Here is a 24,361-nt window from a genome sequence, read left to right as displayed (position 1 = left end):
AAAGAAAAGTCTTTTCTGAAGTTCTCCCCTGACGGTTCTAAGTTATTACAGCTGTGACAGGTCATTATTTTATTTCCTTTTTACATGTGTTATGTTGATTCTTGTGGTTCTTGGGTGACTAAAGCCCCGTACACACTATCAGATTGTCTGCTGAGTTTTTCCTTCAGATTTACCAAAACCATATAATATGAGGTCAAGCCTTAGCAGTTTCAATGTGTATGCAATCAGGCAGGCCCTTCTACTACATGGTTTTGGTAAATCTGAAGGAAAAACTCAGCAGACAATCTGATAGTGTGTACGGGGCTTAATGGAGAAAGCCTTGAGTACAGGTATTGATAAGTGTATATATTCAGTTTATTCATTTGTAACTTTTTCCAAAACCATCTCAGCCAATGACTTTTTAAAATGGACTCATCATTTGTTAGCCATGGCCATTAACAGAACATTTTTAGCATACCAATAAAGGTAAATGGTATGCTATAAAAACTGACTTGACATTCGTTCACTATCTACTGGGTATCGCTGCGTTGTCTGGTAGCTAAGAGAGCCCTTAGTCTATTTGTTAACCTAGGTCCACTGCTTTCTCTTTGTTGTCTTCCATTTCTGCCACCCTGTCTGGCGACGCTTGCAGCTGCCAGTCCATTCCCAGTACGGAACACACTCTGCTGCCCAACATCTCTGTCCAAGCAGTTAAAAGTAAGAGCTACTCCTACATTGCTTTTCATGACCCTTGAAGTCCCATCAGAAGTGCCATCAAAGCATCTGCCAAGGGCAATCTCTTTAGCAGTTCCTGGATCCTGATCAGTGACCGTGTAGATACCATAATTGTGCCCAAGAGGGTCAAGAGGAGCTAACATTGTATACTCATTGGTGTCATTGTTGACAGCCATGGGTACGTGGTTGATAAGATATTCATGCAGCATGGTGTTAATGGCTTCTCTTCGACAACTTCCTTGTGGAACAATCTTCACAAGTGTACGGTCAACTCGATCTTGATCATACAACATGCCACTACATTTGAATTCAATGCATGCTGAAGACAGATTGGATTCCTCCATATCTCTGGTACTACGCACATCTCTAATGCCATACAGCTGACCAACTGTCTCGGGGTGCGTGCCACCCATGTTTCTAGATCTCACAATAATCTCCTGAGGACCAATAATCTTAACTTTCATGTAGCAAGCTCTATACTCCATTGGCTTTGGCCACCAAGCTAAATAGTCTGCAGTCCAGCTCATTGGGTCATCTTCATTAAAAGATACAGAATTGAAGTCATACCGGTCACCTTCAACTCTGTAGAATCGAAAATGTGCAGCATTGTAGGGTGCCTCTTCACACTCTTGAAGTTTGTCGTAAGCATAAACAGGGCCGTTACTCTCTTCAGCAGCATTGGGACTTGGCTTAGCTACATTGATGCTAAAAGCTGTCTTCTTGACCTTGGGATCATCATGATCAGTTCTTCTGTAATTCAGTTTATTCAAATAGGGCTGTGGAACACCAATAATATTTGGGTTGAATTTGGGAGAAGACTCTACTGGCTCCAGTTCTTCTCCTCCCAGTGTGGCTGTTACAAATGCAGTGTATGCATCTGGGCTTTGGTCATCACAAAATGCAGGCAAACAGGCTCCATTTGAGCCAGTTATGGCACTGTCAAAACGACCCCAAGCACGAGGATTGGAAGAGAATCCTGGTGTAGGTTCCATATTTATTAAGTTTATCACTACACCTTCTATTTGTTCACTTGGTAGAAACCTTTCGCTTCGGTATGCACGGACTTTGACATAACATCTTCTGCTTTCAGGAACATCAAGGTTAAAAAGTCTTCTCTCTCTTATTTCCATGTTGCCAACAAGGAAAGTTCTCTCCTCTCTTTTACCACGCCGAACTGCACCTTGCACGAAGTCTCCTTCTTCCTCCCAGAGCCCAGTTTCTGGGTTTAGGGACCATAACTTCATTTTCTCAAGGTGTTCCGACATTTTGACTTGTGTGGAGTCAAGGAAGACTTTAACTGCTCCTGCATTCAAAGATTCTACACCTTTCTCATCAGTAAAGTCAACAGAGAACATTCCATAAGATCTTAGTGGCATGGTATCTCCTTCCTCATTGACAAAGTTTAGGTCACTCTGTGCAGCAGGAGCAGTTGAAACATTTCGTGGATCCAAAAATGTAACGCTGGCTTTAACCTTCCCATTGTAGGGCTCCCCATTCTGTCGATAGAAAGAGTTTGGTGGAATTTCCAGTTCGGCCATCGGGTCACTGTGTTCTACATCTCCGAGTGCTATCTGATTTGTATTCATTGAGTCCAGTATCACTGGTTCTTTTCGTCTAAGAAGATGGACCTCATGAAAGACAGTGCCCCCCTTTTTATTGAATGGAAGAACTTTTGTGGTGTTAACAAATTTCTGTAGTCGGTCAACAAAAGTCAGAACCAACCTTTCTGTGTCTGCAGGAACTTGGATGGAGAATGTGCCTTTGTACCCTGTCATGCTGACTCTGGCATTTCCCATGTATATGTGCCCAAATCTCATGGGCTCCCCTGTATCAGAAGCAATTGCTCTTCCACGGACAATTATTTTGGTCTCTGTGCACTTGAGACAACCACACTCAACAGCCACTTTAACTGGAAGAACATAGCCTTGACATGAGATCTCTTTTTCTTGTGTCTTAGTGATTCCACAGCAGTAGGGTACTGCATCTTTACACCGCAGTCCATTCTCCAGATCTCCAGGACAGGAAATGGAGGGGCACTTTCCCACATTGTAATAAAAAGAATTGGTGGCGTTTTGAAAACAGTCGTGAGGAAGCCTAATGAGATGTTTCTCTGGTTTGGAATTGCAGGCATGTTCTTCATTAGCTGAAGAAAATATAACATTGAAAATAATTATAAACACTGAAATATGTTGTTGTAATAATACACTATCACCTAGTTCAATGGTCTCCAAACTGCAGCCGGGTGTGGCTCTTTGCTTGCCTTTGACCAGCCCTTGAGGCACTATTCCATTCCATCCACTGACACCAATGATGATGCACCATTCCTCCCACTGACACCAATGATGGGGCACTTATCCTCCCACAGACCCTAACGATTGGGCATTATTCCTCCCACTGACACCAATGATGGGGCACCATTCCTCCCATGGATGCCAATCATAGGGCACTATTCCTCTCATACAAACAATGAGGCACTATTCCTCCCACTAAAACCAATGAGGAGGCACTGTCTTCTTTCACTGATGCCAAGAGGTTTTCTATTCTCACTGGCCACAGTCTGGCCACCCAAAAGCTTAAAGAACAGTTAAGGCCCTTTGTTTAGAAAGTTTGGAGACCCTTGATCTAGTCAATAGTAATAGTATATAAGAGTATATAGGACCTCCCCCAAACTCATTGCTGCTGTGTAGAGCTGTATTACATTAAAGTATAACTGAAGGCAACACTTTTGTTTTAATTATTGATAAAGGGGAGATGGAATAGAACCCCTGTCAGGTTTTTATTGCTGTCTGTTCCACTGTTAGGAAGATGTAACCCCTCTATTGTCCTGGTGACTTTTATCATTGAAAGTAAAAGAATATCCCAAATTTTGAGAGCCAGCAGATGGAGCTCTAGGCTCTTTTTCACATGTTTACCTGTCTATCCTAAGCATTAATTTTTTCAGAGCAGAAACTCATCCCTTTCCTTTTCTCTCTTCCTCACCTTCCAGATTGTCCTTTATGAAGCTAAACTCAAAATGACAGAGCTTCTGCCATGCTCTTGCTTTTGCAACCCACAGTGCTCTGTAAATCATTAATCATGTGTTGCGGTGCATTCTGACTCTCTATTTGGATACTATAAATACTAAATAATAAATGTAAAATAGTTTTAAAGGCATTACATAAAAATAACCCAAACCATTACACATTCTCTTTTAAGAGAGCTCTCACCAAAGTTTGTTTTTTTTCATCCCCCAAAGGAGAAAGTGCATATAGCACTTGGTTCCGTTCTGATTGATGGCTTATTGCAGATTAGAAGCACTTCTTTACTTCCATCAATTCTAGCTGTAGCTCCACCCTAGTCTGAAGACCAATTTATGGGCTTGCTTGTGGGGGGAGGAGCACGGCGCTCCCACCCACTCTCCAAACTGACTGTTCACATACTATTATAAATGCACAACCAACGCTGCAGTGCTGTGTTATAGAGCTACCAACTGTAGCCAAACCCGAACACTTTAGTGGCTTGGAACACCTTCAGGTGCCCCAAGGAGAGTAATAATGTGGTGCACATATGGTGCTGCAGCGAAAAGTGGGTGTGGCCAAATTGGTGACATCATCTCCCTGCGCCCCCAAGTGATGCTGAACCTGGCCCCAGACAGTTGCCCGCAGCTCCCAGACAGCAACAGATTTGTGTGTGACTATCTTGGTTACTTGGGGATCCACAGCCCGGTCTGAATAATGTGTCTGGATTTCAGTCCGTCTCAAACCCATACGCATGATTCAAAACGCAGACTGTCTGGTTGAATCCCGGACAGGTGGCAACGCTATCTATGACACAGCTCCAACAGTGCTGCTTGCTTATTTATAATAGTGAAAGATCATTCAGCTCTGTGGGATCTATCTTCTGGGGTTGTGTATGTTTACAGGCAGACACACTTCAAACAGTCCTGCAGTGTTGAATGTTTTTTTTACTATTGTGAAAGAACAGACAGATCTGATAGCTCATTCATAATAGCGAAAGATCATTCAATGATGTGGGGCTGTGTGATGTTTCTTCCGGGGCTGTGCATGTTTATGTGTATGTATTGTGTGGTTGCTTGTAAACCTACAGTGAGGGAAAAAATTTTTGATCCCCTTCTTATTTTGGTACGTTTCCCCACTGACAAACAAATGATCAGTATATAATTTTAATGGTAGGTTTATTTTAACAGTGAGAGACAGGGTAACAACAAAAATATTTCCTGGGTGTCTTCTATACATATAATGAGCTGAGATTAGGAATACTTTCTTAAAGGAAGTGCTTCTAACCTCAGCTTGTTACCTGTATAAAAGAAAGACACCTGTCCACTGAAGCAATCAATCAGATTCCAATCTCTCCACCATGGTCAAGACCAAAGAGCTGTCCAAGGATGTCAGGGACAAGATTGTAGACATACAGAAGGCTGGAATGGGCTACAAGACCATCGCCAAGCAGCTTGGTGAGATGGTGACAACAGTTAGTGCGATTATTCGCAAATGGAAGAAACACAAAATTACTGTCAATCTTCCTTGGTCTGGGGCTCCATGATCTCACTTCGTGGAAATTCAGCGATCATGAGAACGGTGAGGAATCAGCCCAGAACTACATAGGAGAATTTTGTCAATGATCTCAAGGCAGCTGGGACCATAGTCACCAAGAAAACAATTGGTAATACACTACACCTTAAAATAAAAAGACGGAAATCCCACAGCGCCCGCTAGGTTCCCCTGTTTAACCACTTCAGATCCGCGCTATTGCCAAATGACGGCATTAGCGCGGACCTACATTTTCAGGACTACGTCTATTGACGTCGTCCTGGTTACGAGCGGCCTGCGCGCCCCCTGAGGGGCGCGCGCGGCGCGCTCTGTGATCGGCGAGTCCGTGAGACTCGCCTGATCACCGATCCGTGTAAGGGGTCGATCCCGACCCCTTATCACGTGATCAGCTGTCAGCCAATGACAGCTGATCATGTGATAGAACGGAGCCGGTAATCGGCTATTATTCCTCCTCGCGCTGACAGCGCGAGGAGAGAAAAAAAAAGCCGATCACCGGCGGCCGTGATCGGGACATCAGTCCCGATCACGGCCATCAATACAAGGGACCACCTGCCACCTGCCTGTGCCCACCTGCCTCCCGCAGTGCCATCCTGAAGTAAAATAAAAGAAAAAGTAAGTGCCCCCCGTCAGTGCCCCCTGTCAGTGCCCATAGTGCCCACAGTGCCACCCACAGTGCCACCCACAGTGCCACCCCACAGTGCCACCCCACAGTGCCACCCCACAGTGCCACCCACAGTGCCACCCACAGTGCCACCCAATCTGCCTCAAAGGTGCTGCACCCCAGTGCCGCCCATCAGTGCCCAGCAGTGCCGCCCATCAGTGCCCAGCAGTGCTGCCCATCAGTGCCCAGCAGTGCCACCTATCAGAGCCACCTATCAGTGCCCATCAGTCCCATCTATCTGTGGTACCTATCAGTGCCCATCCGTGCCACCCATCCGTGCCACTTATCCGTGCCACCCATCCGTGCCATCTTATCTGTGCCCATCTTTGCCCATCAGTGCCGCCTTATCTGTGCCCATCGGTGCCGCCTTATCTGTGCCTATTAGTGCCGCCTTAACTATGCCTATCAGTGCCCACCAGTGCAGCCCATCAGTGCCCACCAGTGCAGCCCATCAGTGCCCACCAATGCAGCCCATCAGTGCCCACCAATGCAGCCCATCAGTGCCCACCAATGCAGCCTATCAGTGCCGCCTAATCAGCGCACTTCAATGAAGGAGAAAAATGACCCGTTTGCAAAATTTTATAACAAACTATTAAAACATGATTTTTTTTTTTTTTTTTTTTGCATCTTTTTTTGTTTGTTTAGCAAAAAATAAAACTCCAAGCTGTAACTAAATACCACCAAAAGAAAGCTCTATTTGTGGGAAAAAAATGATAAAAATTTCATTTGGGTACAGTGTTGTATGCCCGCGCAATTGTCACTCAAAGTGCATCAGCGCTGAAAGCTGAAAATTGGTCTGGGACTGAGGGGGGTTTAAGTGCCCAGTAAGCAAGTGGTTAAGAAAGCACAGGCCTATCTGAAGTTTGCTAATTAACATCTGAATGATTCAGAGGAGAACTCGGTGAAAGTGCCGTGGTCATATGAGACCAAAATCAAGATCTTTGGCATCAACTCAACTTGCCGCGTTTGGAGGAGGAGGAATGCTGCCTATGATCCCAAGAACACCATTCCCACCATCAAATATGGAGGTGGAAATGTTATACTTTGGGGGTGTTTTTCTGCTAAGGGGACAGGACAACTTCACCGCATCAAAGCGACGACGGATGGGGCCATGTACCGTCAAATATTGGGTGAGAACCTCCTTCCCTCAGTCAGGGCATTTAAAATGGTTCATGGATGGGTATTGCAGCATGACAATGAGCCAAAACACACGGCCAAGGCAACAAAGGAGTGGCTCAAGAAGAAGCACATTCAGGTCCTGGAGTGGCCTAGCCAGTCTGCAGACCTTAATCCCATAGAAAATACATGGAGGGAGCTGAAAGTTGGAGTTACCAAACATCAGCCTCGAAACCTTAATGACTTGGAGAGGATCTGCAAAGAAGAGTGGGAAAAAATCCCTCCTGAGATGTGTGCAAACCTGGTGGCCAACTACAAGAAATGTCTGACCTCTGTGATTGCCAAGGGTTTTGCCACCAAGTACTAAGTCATGTTTTGTGAAGGGGTCAAATACTTATTTCACTGATTAAAATGCAAATCAGTTTATAACTTTTTAGAAATGCGATTTTCTGGATATTTTTGTTGTTGTTCTGTCTCTCACTATTAAAATAAACCGACCATTAGAATTATAGACCGATCATTTCTTTGTCAGTGTGCAAATGTACAAAATCAGCAGGGGATCAAATACTTTTTTTCCCTCACTGTACTCAGCCCTGGCAGATAGCTCACACAGCCCTGCAGCACTATTATGAATGAAGAGCTGCACAGCACTGCCTTTCTATTCAGAATAGTAAAAGATCACTCAGTGCTGCAATACTGTGTGATCTATCTGCTGGGGCTGTGTATGTTTGCAAGCAACTACAGATAGATCACACAGCCCCGCAGTTCTGAATGATCTTTTACTATTACATACCTCCCACATTTTTGAGATGGGAATGAGGGACACCTACTTACAAAAGTATGTAGGCATAGGACACACCCCCTTAAAGGTGAATAATTCCCCAAAAAGATTAATTAATTCCACAAGGACTTTTTTTTTACCATTACTATTCCTTTATATTGGCTTTTAAAATTTACAGATGCAACAATTTAGAAATTGGATGCAAGGTTTAGCACTGGGAAACACTTTTTGAAAGATAAAAAGTGCATTTTCTATACAACTATATAGATCAGACCAAAATGAGGGACAAATGAGGAGGAAAGAGGGACAGAGGAACTTTGTTCCAAATCAGGGACAGTCCCTCAAAATCAGGGAAAGTTGGGACCTATGCTATTATGAATAAACAGTCAGTGCTGACGGGGTTGGTGCCATGTATGGCACAGCGCTGCAGTGCTGCTTGTTTATTTACAATAGTAAAAGATCACTCAGTGTAGCGGTACTGTGTGATCTATCTGCCTGGGCTGTGTATGTTTGCAAGCACCAGCTGATAGACACAGAGCCCGCAGGGCTGAATGCTTTTTTGTGAATGGTAACGCTGGTCTCCAAAGTAGCCCTGGGTGCTAGAGACCAGCACTGTCACTCATGATTCATTCTCCTTGCTAGCAGCTTGGTCAGAAAGTGGATGATAAATTCCAATAATGCTGCTTAGCAAAGGCAGGATGGATCTGAATGGGACCAAGTGCGACATGCTCTTGGTTTCCTGAGGGATTAAATTAGTTTAAACATGTTGTAAGTTCCACCCTTTGTTTCATCTCACCAATGAGCTTGAGCTTGGCAGGACTGGATTTCACAAATCCAGCATCATTCTTGGCCTTGCAGTAGTACTCTCCAGCCTGGCTCATTTGCAGCTTCCTCAGAACAAGTTGGTTATTGGATTTATAAGTGCTTTGATCCAGCAAAGTTCCATTATGGTACCTGTAAAATAAAAAAGGTAAGAGTTGTGATATTAATATAAATTGTCTTCAGTAACATATAGAGCTGCACGATTAATCGTTAAGAATCGAGATTGCGATTCTTTCCCCCTTGTGATCTCAGCAAAGCATTTTCACGATTCTATGCAGAGTTCCCTGCTCAAGCAAACAGCTGTCAAAACCCCCCCCCCCCCCCCAAAAAAAAAAAACAGGCAGTCTGCCAAGTTTCACAACATTCCTCAGCCACTGAGCTAACTATAAACATTGTAACATTTTGTTCTTTAAAGTGGATGTAAACCCACTCTCGCTTTCTACTGTCATGGTGGTTATCTATAAGGATATACAGTGGAACCTCGGTTTGCGAGTAACGCAGTTAACGAGTGTTTCGCAAAACAAGCACTGTATTTCTAAAAATCCTAACTCGGTTTGCGAGTGTTGTCTCGCAAAACAAGCAGGATTCAGGCCAAAAGCAGTGAGGCCTGAGGTGGGGGGGGGGGGGGGGGGGGCGCCGTTCGGAAATGCACGGAAAGGAGTCTTTCCGAGGTTTGCCAAGGTCAGACAAAGTGTGCTCGGGCCTCTTCGGCCTTTTCTGAGGCTCTCCGGTGCCCCCCCCGACTCTGGCCGCATGTGGTATTGCATGCAATTGAAGTCAATGCGGAACAAATTATTTTAGTTTCCATTGAATTCAATGGGAAAACTCGCTTTGATATGCGAGTACTTTGGATTACGAGCATACCCCTGGAATTGATTATGCTCATAATCCGAGGTTCCACTGTACATGCCTACTGCATGTATCCTTATCTGTCAACTGTCCTCCCTCTGTCTTTTATGAGACCTGAAAAACTGCAGATTCTGTAAGTGGGTCTGTTGTCCGGAGCTCATGGGTGGAGTCGTAATGTCAGTAGGGGACACCTCCCCTTGTCAACATGCATTTTCTCCTGTGTATTTTTTACACTGAACTTCTGCTATGCTCACTAACATCCAGTCAAAACCCAGAAAAGTCACCACATGACTTCAGCATGCCCAATCATGCTGAGGTCTAGAGCAGCCAATCCTGAGAGAGCCGGAGAAGAAAGGAGGAGGGGATCTGAAGTACACAGAATGTCTCTCTCAGGCTCCTGCATGATATATGTAAATTATCTGTCACTCACAACAAGGGGGAAAAACTGACACCTATTTCTCTGTGTGCCAGTTTTTATCTTACTGAAAAAAGATAAGAGGGCTACTCAGAGCTGGATTAACTCTTCATGGCAAGACTGGGCACAGGTGACATGAAATCCTATACTGTACAAGGTACAAGCCTTAATTTAAAAAATGTTTTTTGGGTTTACATCCACTTTAAATCAAAGGTATGAACTTCGGTCTGTAAATGAGGGAAGTTTATCTACTAAAGACTAAACCTTTTTCTGATACTTGTTGGTTTCAAGTTAAAATCGTGATTTTTTTGCTAGAAAATTACTTAGAACCCCCAAACATTATATATATATATATAGATATATATAGATATCTATATCTATCTATCTATCTATCTATCTATCTATCTATCTATCTATCTATCTATCTATCTATATTAGCAAAGACCCTAGAGAATAAAATGGTTGTTGTTGCAATATTTTGTCACACTGTATTTGCACTTTAATGAACTAAAATGAACTAAAAAAAAATGAAACAGTAAAGTGAGCTAAATTTTTTGTATAATGTGAAAGATGATGTTACACCACGAAAATCGTGATCCTTATTCTAAGCAAAACAATCGTGATTCTCATTTTTCCCAGAATTGTATAGTACATTCCCTGCTGCAGCTCTTCTACATGTCCATGGGTTTGCTGATTGGGAACCTGCTAACAGAATAACATTAAGGCATAGTTCACCTTTTAGGCTGGGTTCACATCATCTCCGCATGCGGCTCAGAGCAGGGGCGTGGTGCGTCCTGGTTCATCATTTTAAGGTCCGCTTTCAATTTTTGACTGAATTCTGACCTGAAACGGACCAAAAGATGCACAGGACTACTGGGCAAATTTGCCCCGGAGCCACAGCTGAGATATGTGAACCGACTCCATAGAGAACCGGTCAAAATCTCCTGCTATTGCGAATTGACGTAAACGGGGCGACCCTGCCTTCCTCTGAAGTCGCGTGGCGTCAGCCCTCAGCTATATAACAGCTGTCACCGAGAAGAAGCATCACTCGGCGGAAGCCTCCCATGGAGGCGGAGCTGTTGCTGTCTTTTTTTCCCCTTTTTTTCGGTCTGTCGGGCGGCATGAGATAGATCTACATAGCGGGACATTTTTATGTATTTTTTTTTTTTATAAAGGACTTGTCTCCAAAGTGTCTCCTGTCTTTTTTACTATTTTAGACACTTTTTTTGTGAAATGGTAGGGGTACAATGTACCCATTAACAATTCACACAGGGGGAGAGGCCAGGATCTGGGGGTCCCCTTGTTAAAGGGGGCTTCTAGATTCCAATAAGCCCCCTACCCGCAGACCCCAACAACAACCGGGCAAAGGTTGTGGGGATGAGGCCCTTGTCCCCATCAACATGGGGGCAAGGTGCTTTGGGGTGACTCTAAAGCATCCCCCTATGTTGAGGGCATGTGGCCTGGTACGGTTCAGGAGGGGGAGCGCTCTCTCACCCCCCCTCTTTTATTGCGGCCTGCCAGGTTGCGTGCTCCGTTAAGGGTCTGGTATGGATTTGGGGGGACCCCATGCCATTTTTTTTTATTTGAGCACAGGGTTCCCCTTAAAAGTACACAAAGCAAGGTCCATAAAGACATGTATGACTGAGTTTTTGGTGGAGGAACTTAACTGGCCTGCACAGAGTCCTGATCTCAACCCGGTAGAACACTTATGGGATGAATTAGAATGGAGTCTGTGAGCCAGGCCTTCTCATCCAACATCAGTGCCTGACCTCACAAATGCGCTTCTAGAAGAATGGTCAAACATTCCCATAGACACACTGCTAAACCTTGTGGACAGCTATTATAACTGCAAAGGGTCGGCCAACTCAATATTGAACTCTACGGACTAAGACTGGGATGCCATTAACCACTTCAGCCCCAGAAGATTTTACCCCCTATCCTGACTAGAGCACTTTTTGCGATTTGGCACTGCGTCACTTTAACTGGTAATTGCGCAGTTGTGCGAAGTCCCAAACACAATTGACGTCCATTTCTTCCCACAAATAGAGCTTTCTTTTGGTGGTATTTGATCACCTCTGCGGTTTTTATTTTTTGTACTATAAACAAAAATAAAGCGTCAATTTTGAAAAACAAAAAACATTATTTTATACTTTTTGCTATAATAAATATCCCCCAAAAATATATATACATTTTTTTCCCCTCAGTTTAGGCCGATATGTATTCTTCTACATATTTTTGGTAAAAAAATCACGATAAACGTTTATTGATTGGTTTGCGCAAAAGTTATAGCGTCTACAAAATAGGGGATAGTTTTATGGCTTTTTTTTTATTAGTAATGGCGGCGATCTGAGATTTTTATCAGGACTGCGACATTATGGCGGACACAACGGACACTTTTGACACTATTTTGGGACCATTGTCATTTATACAGCAATCAGTGCTATAAAACTGCACTGATTACTGAGTAAATGACACTGGCAGTGAAGAGGTTAAGCACTAAGGGGCGATGAAGGGGTTAAGTGTGTCCTAGGGAGGGATTCTAACTGTGGGGGGGATGAGCTTCAAGTCACATGACATCGATCAGTGCTCCCGATGACAGGGAGCGGTGATCTCTGTCATGACACAAGCCAGAACACGGAAATGCCTTCTTTACATAGGCACTTCCCCGTTCTGAGGCTCCGTGACATGATAGCTGGGAGACCGGCGGACTCAACCGCGGGCGCAGTCACGCTGTACGCGGCGGGCACGCGCCTGCTATCTCCGGCTCTAAAAGGGGATGTACATGTACGCCCATTTGCCCACCGCTGCCATTGTGCCGACGTATATATCGGTGTGCGGCGGTCAGCAAGTGGTTAAAGTTGATGTGTGTGTAAAGGTAGGTATCCCAATACTTTTGGTAATATAGTGTAGTTAGAATTGTCTTCCAAAATCCAACCAGTAAAATCCCACATCTATTGTATTTGTATAGGTGTGTATGTTCAATGTTTAGGTCACTACTTACAGGAAATTATGAAAAGCGAAAACATTTACTGTTAAATGTATCGAAAGGTTTCTTTAACGTTACTCACCACAGGTACTGTTCTATGGCTGGTTCACCTACAGCGTTACAGCAGAAGGTCACACTTTGACCCACTCTTCTGACTTTGGTCTCTGGGTTCTCCACGATATAAGGTTTTTCTGAGAGAGGGAAAAAATGTAAAGCATGTATTTAAAAAAGAAAAAAAGAAAAAGAAAAAGAAAAACAAGAATAATAATCATACAGTACATCCAATAGGGGTTACATCAACATAGTTGAAATGCCAACAACATATCTGTATCAATAGCATTGCCCACACACTAGGGCAATCAGATTTTCACCCCTATCCAACTATAAAGTATATGTGTTCTTTTATTTTTATATATAAAACATTAACATTAAACAGCTTGTTAATAAAGAACCAGCAGCCAGTAATAGGTAAAGTATGTATAGTGGTTTTGCATTGCGGTCTAGAGTAAACAAAAAATCAGTTAAAAAATATATTTTGTGTTTTCATGGGCAATCGGCAGGTTGAGCTATAAATCATCTTTTTCTGAGAGAAGACTATAGTTTACAGAGCTCAGTAGCTCAAGATGAAATTTACACACATGAACGTGAATGAGAAAGTGTTGGTGGAGCACCAGACCCAAAGGCAAATGTAATGAAGTGTGTGGTCTCCAGTTGTAGATGTACATCGCTCTAGGGCAGTTCCTCTTACCCTGCTGTTAGCATCTTTCGCTCTGATGTCATTTGCTGTGTCCTAAATATTATTTGAATAAAGCATAGTTTTAGCATTGGAGTGCCGCTGTTCAGAGCTCTGTCATAATCCACAAGTTCCTCTTAGGCCGCGTACACACGGGCGGATTGTCTGTCCAACTTAGTCCGCTGAACCGTGTTTCAGCGGACAATCCGCTCGTGTGTGGGCTTCAGCGGACTTTTTCAGCGGACAGTCTGACAAACAAAGTCTTACGGAATTTCCGTAAGACAGTCCGTTCAAACTTGGTTTTGTCCGTCCAAACTTGGTTTCAGCGGACAGTCCGCTCGTGTGTAGGCAAGTTGGATGGACTAAGTATGGTGCATGCTCAGAAAGGGTTTACACGGCTGAAGGTTGCATTGCAGTGTATAGGACGTCGTTTTTCTAGTCCCGTCGTACATGCTGTACACGTCATCGCGCACGCTTTCAGCGGACTGTCTGCTCATCGTGTGTGGTCAAGTCCGTTCATGCAAATTTTGAACGGACTGTCTGTCGGATTGTCTGCCGAACTTAGTTGGGCAGACAATCCGCCCGTGTGTACGCGGCCTTACCCTGCTTCTCCAAAAAACCTCTATCCCACATGGAGGGTGAAAGCCCTGTATGCAAACAGATACTTAAAAGAAAAGAAGGCTGGACGGCCGCACTCCTGTGCAATTTCTTTATTCAAGTGCCGGATACGAAGGGGAACTATAGGTATCAGCTTACATGTTTCACACCAAGGTCTGGGTGCTTACTCATAGCTCAAAAAAATGGTGTCTACAGACAGGTATATATATATATATATATATATATGTACATATATATATATATATATATATATGTGTATATGTATATATATATATATATATATATATATATATGTACATATATATATATATATATATATAAATATATATAAATATATATATATATATATATATATATATATATATATATATGTATGTACATACATATATATATATATATATATATATATATATGTATGTACATACATATATATATATATATATATATATATATATATACATATACACATATATATATATATATATATATATATATATTGTGGTAGTACGGAATCTCCAATCCTGGGACCGGGTTTTGGGAACAGCCAGCAGTCTGGCTGGATGATTGCACAGGTGGGTCTTGGGCTTAAAACAAAGCCAACACCATGGTTCTGGGCTCCACCCTCCCGAGGAGTCCAGGCGTGTAAGGGAGAAGAAGTGTGCATGTCTGCACAGGTCGGTCTGTCAGAGTAGACAGAGGGTCCAAGCTTGTGGGCTGAAAGAGAAGCTGTTAAAGAGTGCTGAGGTACTGGGTGTACGGGAACTCTGTTAAAGAGCCAAGAGGGCTGCAGCAGAAGTCTGAGCAGCAGTGCTGCTAAAGAGAGCCAGGTGGCTTGGTATTTTTGGTTCTACATACATTACTGCTGTGGAAAGCTGAAACCCCTGTGTGGGCAACTATTTTGTTATCTGACTTTTCTTTCTTTAATAAAAGTGGGCCTACGAGCCCTTAAACGACATCTGGTGTGGATCCAGCTCACTGGTAAGCTCTACCTTTAAGCTAAAATAACCCCCAAATATTACAAGTGGTGGAGAACGCGGGCAGAAGACGGTGGAATCCGGGTCCTTGCTCTACAGTAAGTTCAAGTCAGGAACTATTGGCTGTGTGTGGAAGTGCAGCCAGGCAAAAGGCATTGCGTGTTGCAGGTGGTGTACCTGTGAATGAAAAGTCAAATTTTTTTTTTTCTCTTGCTATGAACTGTGTTTGTGTGCATGAGACAGCATAATCAGTGTGTGCAATGTGCAGGTGAGAAAAGCTTGCATGAAGAGAAAAGCAACTTGCTTTAAAAGAGACACTTTCATTTTGCTGGACTGTTTAAAGTTGTTCTGGAGTCTCTAAGTATGGGGCGGTCAAAGCTCTTAAAAGAAGCCAGGTTTGCTGAAATGAGAGACAGAGCTCTGTGGTTGGAGGGGTTGTTACCGCCTGAACGAGCCCCATACATACCTGATCAGAGTTTATCAAGGAGAAAAATGGCTGGGGTTGTCCCTAGCAACCCTGGTGCAATGAGTGCACAGGTGACTGCTGTTATGGAGAGTCCACCAGCATTTGAATCTGCAGTGGATTGGTGCAAGCGGCATTTAGCAGCACTGGACCAAGCTACAGAGGAAAGGAAGCCAACCCTCAGTGCAAGGGGAAAGCCGCTGGATGTCCATAACTGGAAGAGGGCTGTTGTTGCCTCTGGCAAAGCTGCTGCAGTTAAAACCACAGCTATTGTGAAAGATGTGAATGTGTCACAGCATGAGATGGGATCCAGCAGAGAGAAGCCCATGCGATATGCAAGGAGAGAGGCTGATCAAAGGCTGAGGATGAGAGTGGTTTCCCATAGCAACGCAGAGGAAGCCAGTCGGGCTGTCTCTGTACCATGGGCTATATCTAATAAGGATCGTGGAAAGCAGCTTAAGGAGGAGCCAATTTTTCATGTTGGAGAGAGCCAGCAAAGTTCTGCTGGGAGAGTGCGGTCTCCCATGGCAACCGGAGTGAAATTCATGCCTGAAAGGAGCTGCAGTAGAGGTTTGGTTCAGCGTCCCCACAAAGAGGCCTGTGCATTCCGGCCAGCTGGAAATCGCCAGGAGAGAATCGCTTTTGGAAAAAATCGTCCAGTACCATGCCTGGAATGTGGCCAGCTGGGGCATGGCATGTTTTCTTGCCCTAGGTTGTGGAATACGGCTGGAGATAATGTTGCTGAGAAAGTTTTGTCTGTAGGCCCAGATTCCGGTGAAAATATGTTTTCAGTCACCCCTAGCAACAAGAAGTTTCCTGTTGTGCCTGCAGGGGGTGCTAAACGGTGGGAGATGCCTGCTGTGGTTTCATCCCATGGCCACCAGGAGGTGTTGGCCAGTAAAAGTGCAGCAGAGGACTGGTGCATAAGACGACGTACTCAAATGAAGATGGTGACACCAACTACTGCGGTGGGTAAGACTGTCTTTAATGAAATGATGGCTGGAACTGCTGATTTCATGTATAAAAGGACTGGTTACGAGACTGTCCATGATGATGTGAGAGTGACCCCAGTTAGTGGGGCCACTGAATGTGCACTTGAGAATGACTTTTCCCTATATAGTGGGAATGCAAGGGTTAAAGTCCAAATAGAACCTGTGTTGATGTCTAAAAGTGTTGTGTCTAATGACTATCAGGCTCAAGTTGACCATGGGCTAGGACAGCCTACAAATGCTAAAAATGCTATAAGTGTTACTGTTAATGAAAAGTTTGCTGCTGTTGGGAAAACTTTTGCTCTGAAAGAACCTGGGGTTATCAAAAATGGGCCGTTGCCTGTAGCAACTGGTGGTAAGACAGCACAGTTGTCCACAGGAATCCCCAGGGAACTTCATGTATTGGAGTCAGAGGTTGCCCTGGACAACTGCGATGTCACTCTGGTGGGACAGAATGGAACTGTACCGTGTAATAGTAATGTGTTGGTGCAAACTGCTAGTACTAAAAATGTGGAGGTAAATGGTGGATTAACACAACCTGTGAAAAATGCAAACGTGTGTGAGGCTTATGAAATGCAAGCAGAGAAAGGTGGTGAATATGGTGTATTGCAACCTGTGCTACCACAGTCTGACATGATTTACAATGACTGGTGTTATGAGTCTGCAACTAAGCCAGTCTGTTCTTATGTGTCTCCTTGGGCAGATGGATCGGTGCTGAGGAGTACCGCAGAAGGGAGCGCACATACAACAGATTGGGATAGTTGGAGCAAAAATCTTATCTCCCTGATAGATAAGGCTTTTATGCACAAAGATAAGGTGGACACAGTTTCTGCTGGGCCAGCAGGAGGGGCTGCAGAACAGCCTGTACATGGGGGCACGGTGGCTGCTGCAGGAGTTAACCCTGGTGAGCAGGATGAACCAAATAAGGGCACAGCAGAGACATTGTCCGTGACCCACACAACTGAGGTTGACATGGAGTGTCAACGTGACGTCACTGGTAATGTTCTGGAGCAGTTCACTGATGCTGAGCCTGAGAAGTTGGGTATGAGTCCAGCAATTGGCAGCGCTCTGGTGGAGCACCAGGCTGTGTTTACCTCCAGCCGGAAGGAGGTTCTGTTAACCGTTGCAACTTTTCAAGTCTCAGCAAGTGAGTCTCTCTGCATCCCCAGTGTCATGAAAGTCCCCAGGAAGGACTTAGGTCTGGAGTCAAGGGCCTGGTTTATAACTGAAGCATTAAAAGAGATGCTTGAACTTTGGGATGTACAGCCAATCTATACTAGTGTGTTTCCTCCACAGTCTGATGGGCTGGTACTGCGCAGTACCACTAGGTGGAGCACTGTATGGCAGGCTGTACAGAGCAAAGCAAAACAGGACAGGAATGGTTTATTCCTAAATTTGCTACTTTTGTTAAAAGTTGCTGCTACGTATGCTGCTGGACTACGTGCAGAAGAAATATTTGAGACAGACGTTGGAGAAGTTGAAAATAAGCCTAAATTGCCTGTGGTTACACCTCCTAACAGCCAGATGGGAAGCATTTCTGCTGCTATGGTCCAGTGTGGTGCTGGTCAGTTGGTGAAGGGCGTGTATACTGCACCAGTAGAAAAACCACATGAGGTGGAAGGGCGATGTGTGGACCTGAAAGCAGCAGAGATCCTGACCAGGGCTCAAACAAAGGTGGTTAAAGAGACTGGGGTCCCCAGTCCAGTGCTTGGTCTAGGTGACAAACCTAATAAGGTCCCCGGGACAGGGGAATGGGCAAGGAGCGTGGATAAAAATACAGATGACATCAGAACGGGTCAAGTGGTAGGACAGCTGCCTGCAGAATGGGTGAACCCAGGGGAGGTAGCATCCTGTGAGGTTCCTGTGGGTGATGGCGGCCCTCTGGTATGTGTGCCCTTTGCAGACTCTGCCCTAGCAAATTTTGAAAAAAAAGGCATTGGTGATATGTGCAACATTGAGAGGTCTAATGTTGGTTTGAATATGTCTGTCAATGATGAACCAAATAATGTGTTAATGGTACATGATAATGTGGTGTCCAAAGGTACAGGTAAACCTGGTAATCAATTAGTGACTGCTGAGTCAGGTACCAGAAATAAGAGGTGGGTTTCCGTTCTAAACACTATAGAAATAGGCCCCCTACAGTCTCAGAACAGTACTGCTGAGAGAGTTTTGGGGAAACCTGGGAACCTGAAGCGTGGAGGCAGAAGGGTTGGTAGGAAGACCAACGGGAACCCATTAAGATTTCAGGAGAGGAAGTGCTTGTGGAAATGCACTCGGAAGAAAAGTTGGGAAGGTCGCATCAAAGCTCATAGCAGAGTGACAGTAAGGCTTAGAGGGAGACACCAAAGGAGGCATTGGGTGGAGTTCCCCATTAGGAGAAGCGAGGTTGGACAGGAGGGTACTTCTGTAAATGGTATCTGGCACAGAGGTGCCAAAAGTAACTTGGGTGTTCCGCCCTCTGGGTCGAAACAAAGGGGGGGGGGATATGTGGTAGTACGGAATCTCCAATCCTGGGACCGGGTTTTGGGAACAGCCAGCAGTCTGGCTGGATGATTGCACAGGTGGGTCTTGGGCTTAAAACAAAGCCAACACCATGGTTCTGGGCTCCACCCTCCCGAGGAGTCCAGGCGTGTAAGGGAGAAGAAGTGTGCATGTCTGCACAGGTCGGTCTGTCAGAGTAGACAGAGGGTCCAAGCTTGTGGGCTGAAAGAGAAGCTGTTAAAGAGTGCTGAGGTACTGGGTGTACGGGAACTCTGTTAAAGAGCCAAGAGGGCTGCAGCAGAAGTCTGAGCAGCAGTGCTGCTAAAGAGAGCCAGGTGGCTTGGTATTTTTGGTTCTACATACATTACTGCTGTGGAAAGCTGAAACCCCTGTGTGGGCAACTATTTTGTTATCTGACTTTTCTTTCTTTAATAAAAGTGGGCCTACGAGCCCTTAAACGACATCTGGTGTGGATCCAGCTCACTGGTAAGCTCTACCTTTAAGCTAAAATAACCCCCAAATATTACAATATATATATACATATACACACACACTGGTAAATAGATAATTACATGAGGTGAAGGTTATCAATTGACACCCTAACCGGCAATTCATTTTTGTAAAACCCACTTTCTAATCCAAAAAACATTTTAGAAGTTGTACATATCACAGTATAAAAAAAATAATACCTTATGCTGCGTACACACGATCGGAATTTTGTCTGGAAAAGGCTCTGATGGTTTTCCCAACGGAATTCCGATGGGATTTCGCTCAAGCTGTCTTGCCTACACACGGTCACACCAAATTTCCGACCGTCACGAACGCGGTGACGTACAACGGGACTAGTAAAAAGGAAGTTCAACACCCAGTAGCCAATAGCTTCCATCTCCTAGTTGAATCTGAGCATGCGCGAGTTTTTGCGCGTCGGAAATTGCATACACACGATCGGAATTTCCGATAGAAAGTTTTTCCGTCTGAAAAATTGAGAACTTGCTCTCAAATTTTTGCCAGGGGGAATTCGGCCAGCTAAATTCCGATGGAGCCTGCACACGGTCGCATTTTCCGATGAAAAGCTCTCATCTGTCTTTTGCTGGTCGTGTGTATGCGGCATTAGAGAAAGTAGTGGGGTTTAACAATAAAATGTCTAATCTAAATGATAAAATTCCTTTAAATTATAACATTTCTTTGATAAGAAATGTCTGTCTGTGGACACCAGTTTTTTGAACTATGAGTAAGCACCCGACCTTGGTGTGAAACATGTAAGCTGATACCTGTAGTTCCTATTCCTTCCAGTGAAGCCAACAATGGGGCATTATTACTACTCCTCACACTTACGAAAAGTGCAAGCCCATAGTTCTGGGAATCTTTCTTATCTTATTTATTTCTTATCTTATTTATTTCTTTATCTTATTTCTAATTGCTATCAGGGCCGTTTTTAAGGCAGGGAAAAAGGGGCAGCTGCCCTGGGCACTGCCATTGTTGTGGGGCCCAAAGCAGCTACCTCCTACGTGCCAACTATCCTAGTTTAAACTCCCTCATTCCTTGAGGTTTTAGTCCTGTGTTGTGTCCCAATATCTCAGTGTGAAGTCTTGTTACTAATGCTATCCAGCTCTGTCCTATTGTTGTGTACAGATGACTCACCGGCAGACCCTGTGTTTACATGTAAATTACCGGCATTCATATGTAAATAGCGGCGGCCGGCAGCATCCATATGTATTTCATGCCTCCCTGAGGTCATATACACAGTAATCTCTAGCAACCAATCAACGAGCAGAAATCATGTGCTGTAACCTCTAGCAACCAGTCAGTGAGCGGTAATGATACACTGTAATCTCTGGCAACCAATCGCAATAGCTGCCTGATCTGATTCAGTAAACTGATTTTGAGTCTAGCTGCTATTTATTGTATGTCTCAGAGCAGGTGGAGAGCAAAACTGCATGGGGGGGGCCCAAGAAAAGTTTTGCCCAGGGTCCAATCAATATTAAAGACAGCCCTGATTGCTATACCCATATAACTCCTTCTTGACTGCTCATAGATCAAAGCTGTGATGTGTGAACACATCATGACAATTATACTTGTTGCAGAAGATGACAGCAGCATTCCGGTCAGTTGTTACTGACAATGGCAGATCACGAAGCACAAGTAGAGAGACGGAGTTGCTACTTGGCCCAAAAAATAGTGTGCCGATAAAAACAGAACATTGTTTTCAAAGCTGCACTGTATTGAAAAAAATCAAGCTCTGGAATGGAGATACCACTATTTACAAAGATTTGTACGACTGATGAGGTGATATCTCTAAAAATGATCAACAAAGTAATTCATTCTACAAAGCATACTCCAGCTCGGTGGTTCTCAACCTCAGTCCCCAAGTATCCCCCAATGGGCCATGTTTTGGAAACTTCCCTTAGATAAAATAGCTCTTATCAATACCATGTCACGCAGCTGTGCAAAGTAAAGGAAAAACCTGAAAACCTGGCCCGTTGGGGTACTTGAGGACTGAGGTTGAGGACCACTGATGGAAAACTTTCAGGGCTCCATTAGTTCCCATCTGGCAACCACTGAGGGTTCATACCCAGGATATCGACAAGAGGAGCAAGCTTACCTTTCCTCTTCAATGTGATGACCATAGAGGAGGAGGTGCTGTTACTCTTGGGTATCTTCACGTTGACCACAGAATATTTTTCCATTTTCAGCTGTAGTGTGCTGTCAGGACACAATCCCACCACTCGGAACTTCCCCTGGGAGTCTGATATAGCTTTCAGTTTGGGTTTTTTAGAGATGATATAGACGTTGGCACCCGCAGCAGGAACTCCATCTGGAAGTGTTACTGTGCCGTACAATACTTGGTTTTTGCATTCACAGACACTGCAGTCAGCACTCGCTTTACCAACAGGACAGCTTATATTGCATTCTGTTCAGTACAAGAGAAATAATAAATTACACATTAGTACAGTTCACAAATATCCTGCGCTTATCCCACCCCTTCTCAATAAAAGCGATTAACTACTTACGGACCGCCCGCCGTCGTTATACGTCGTCTGTTTGATGTTAATTTTCCGGGGTTATGGCAGCAGATATCTTTTTAAACTGCGGGCGGTCCGCTTTCAGATAAAAGCGGTCTCTGCAGCGGATTCGCCACAAGATAACTTTTATCGGTGTCACGGATATTGCACCACACTCTAATAATGAATGAATGAATGAAATACTTGTATAGCGCACAATGCGAACTGAATCGCCTCTAGGCCCTTCATATCTAATGATATAATGTTCCTTTTGATCGTATGTCCCCCCTGGTTCCACATACCCCAGTAAACAGACATTACCACATTCAACAATCGAGGGCGGGAGAGGGGCCCGGTTCTTTCCCCCCTGAGGCATGGAGTCGAGTGAGGGAAAGATGGCCCCCGTTTGGCTCCATACCATTGGATGACTGAGGCGACGTCAAACGTCACTTCGGGGGCGGGAGAGGGGCCCCCTCCCCCCCCGGTGGTCTCCGCCGCTTGCCAGAGCCGTCGGTAGCGGTGGAGACGATCGGGTTCTTTCCCCCCCGAGGCATGGAGTCGAGTGAGGGAAAGATGGCCCCCGTTTGGCTCCATACCATTGGATGACTGAGGCGACGTCAAACGTCACTTCCGCCCAATGGTCTTAAAGTGCATTTGTTTTTAATTGCTTTTAAGTGTAAATGTGAAATTTGAGGTCTTTTTGACCCCAGCTCTCACATTGAAGAGGTCCTGTCATGCTTTTTGTCTATGCTTACAAGGATGCTTCCATTCCTTGTAATAGAAATAAAAGTGACCTAAATAAAAAGACAGTGTAAAATAAATAAGAAAAAAAAAAATTCAAGCGCCCCGCCCTGCCGAGCTCGCACGCAGAAGCTAAAAAAGACGTAAGTCACATCCGCATCTGAAAACAGTGTTCAAACGACACATGTGAGGTATGGCCATGATCTTTAGAGTGAGAGCAATAATTCTAGCAAAAGACCTCCTCTGTAACTCCAGACTGGTAACCTGTAGACGTTTTTAAACGTTGCCTACGGAGATTTCTAAGGGTCAAAGTTTGTCGCCATTCCACGAGCGGGTGCAATTTTTGAAGCACGACATGTTGCGTATCAGTTTACTAGGCATAACAGTATCATTCACAATATAGAAAAAAAATTGAGCTAACTTTACTGCTGTCTTATTTTTTTTATTCAAAAAAGTGTATTTTTTCCCCAAAAATTTCACTTGTAAGACCGCTACACAAATACGGTGTGACATAAAGTATTGCAATGACCGCCATTTTATTCTCTAGGGTGTCTAATGCCGCGTACACACGAGCGAATTGTCTGGCGTACTTAGTCCGACATACAATCCGGCGGATAATCCGGCGGACTTTCTACCGAACGGATTTGGCCACACACGGACACACAGAAAGTCCGGCGTTTGTTAGTGCGATGACGTACAGCACGTACGACGGGACTAGAAAAAGGAAGTTCAATAGCCAGTAGCCAATAGCTTCCTTTTTCGTACTTGCTTCTGAGCATGCGTCATTCTTAGTCCGCCGGACTAGCATACTGACGAACGTATTGTCCGCTGAAACCCAAGTCCGATGGGAAGATTGGAGTGCAAAAATACTTTCTTAGTCCGCCGGACTTCACGCTGGAAGAGTCCGCTGAAGCCCACACACGATCGAATTGTCCGCTGAAATGCGTTTCGGCGGACTAAGTACGCCGGACAATCTGATCGTGTGTAAGGCGGCATTAAAAATATATAATGTTTGGAGGTTCTAAGTAATTTTCTAGCAAAACAAATCGGATTTTATCTTGTAAACAACAAGTTTGAAAAATACGCCTGGTCCTTAAGTGGTTAATTGAGATAATTTGCAACTCTGCAAATAAAGAAAGCTGCAACCCAGTGAAGTACAAACACAAAGCTCAACATAAAATAAAGAAAAATAAACTGGAGCGTTCCCCTCATATACCAATATGTGTATCAACAATACAACAACAGTGAATACAAATCAATCATAACAGCGATTCAATATAAAAGTGTGATCCAAAAAAAAATGTAACAGTATAAACTACAAAAATAAACTCCATTAAGTTAGTGACAACTCAGAAATTTTTTTTTTCTTGTGTGCAAACCCTAAACGAAGGCTTAATTCTTAAAGTGAATATACAGTGTTAAAACGTGTCTTGGACAGGACAAGAAAGTGGTGCTTTAGAGGAAAA

At 44.2% G+C, this 24,361-nt stretch overlaps 1 protein-coding gene across 1 annotated transcript in view; it reads right to left on the bottom strand.

Annotated features, from left to right (window-relative positions):
• Nucleotides 1-332: 332 nt before the first annotated feature.
• LOC143958223 (cartilage intermediate layer protein 1-like) overlaps nt 333-24,361 on the bottom strand; it is a 148,108-nt gene continuing 124,079 nt past the window's right edge. The window contains exons 6-9 of the mRNA XM_077467720.1: nt 21,755-22,063; nt 12,977-13,085; nt 8,619-8,776; nt 333-2,857 (exon numbers count right to left, since the gene is read on the bottom strand). Of these exons, the coding sequence (XP_077323846.1) occupies nt 510-2,857; nt 8,619-8,776; nt 12,977-13,085; nt 21,755-22,063 (2,924 nt within the window). The 3' untranslated portion in view covers nt 333-509. The remainder of the gene's footprint in view (nt 2,858-8,618; nt 8,777-12,976; nt 13,086-21,754; nt 22,064-24,361) is intronic.

Source organism: Lithobates pipiens, unplaced genomic scaffold, assembly GCF_037356315.1.
Source record: "Lithobates pipiens isolate NorthernLeopardFrog02 unplaced genomic scaffold, aLitPip1_a1.2 Scaffold_6, whole genome shotgun sequence".
Taxonomy (NCBI): Eukaryota; Metazoa; Chordata; class Amphibia; order Anura; family Ranidae; genus Lithobates; species Lithobates pipiens.
This window is presented reverse-complemented; position numbering and strand designations above follow the sequence as displayed.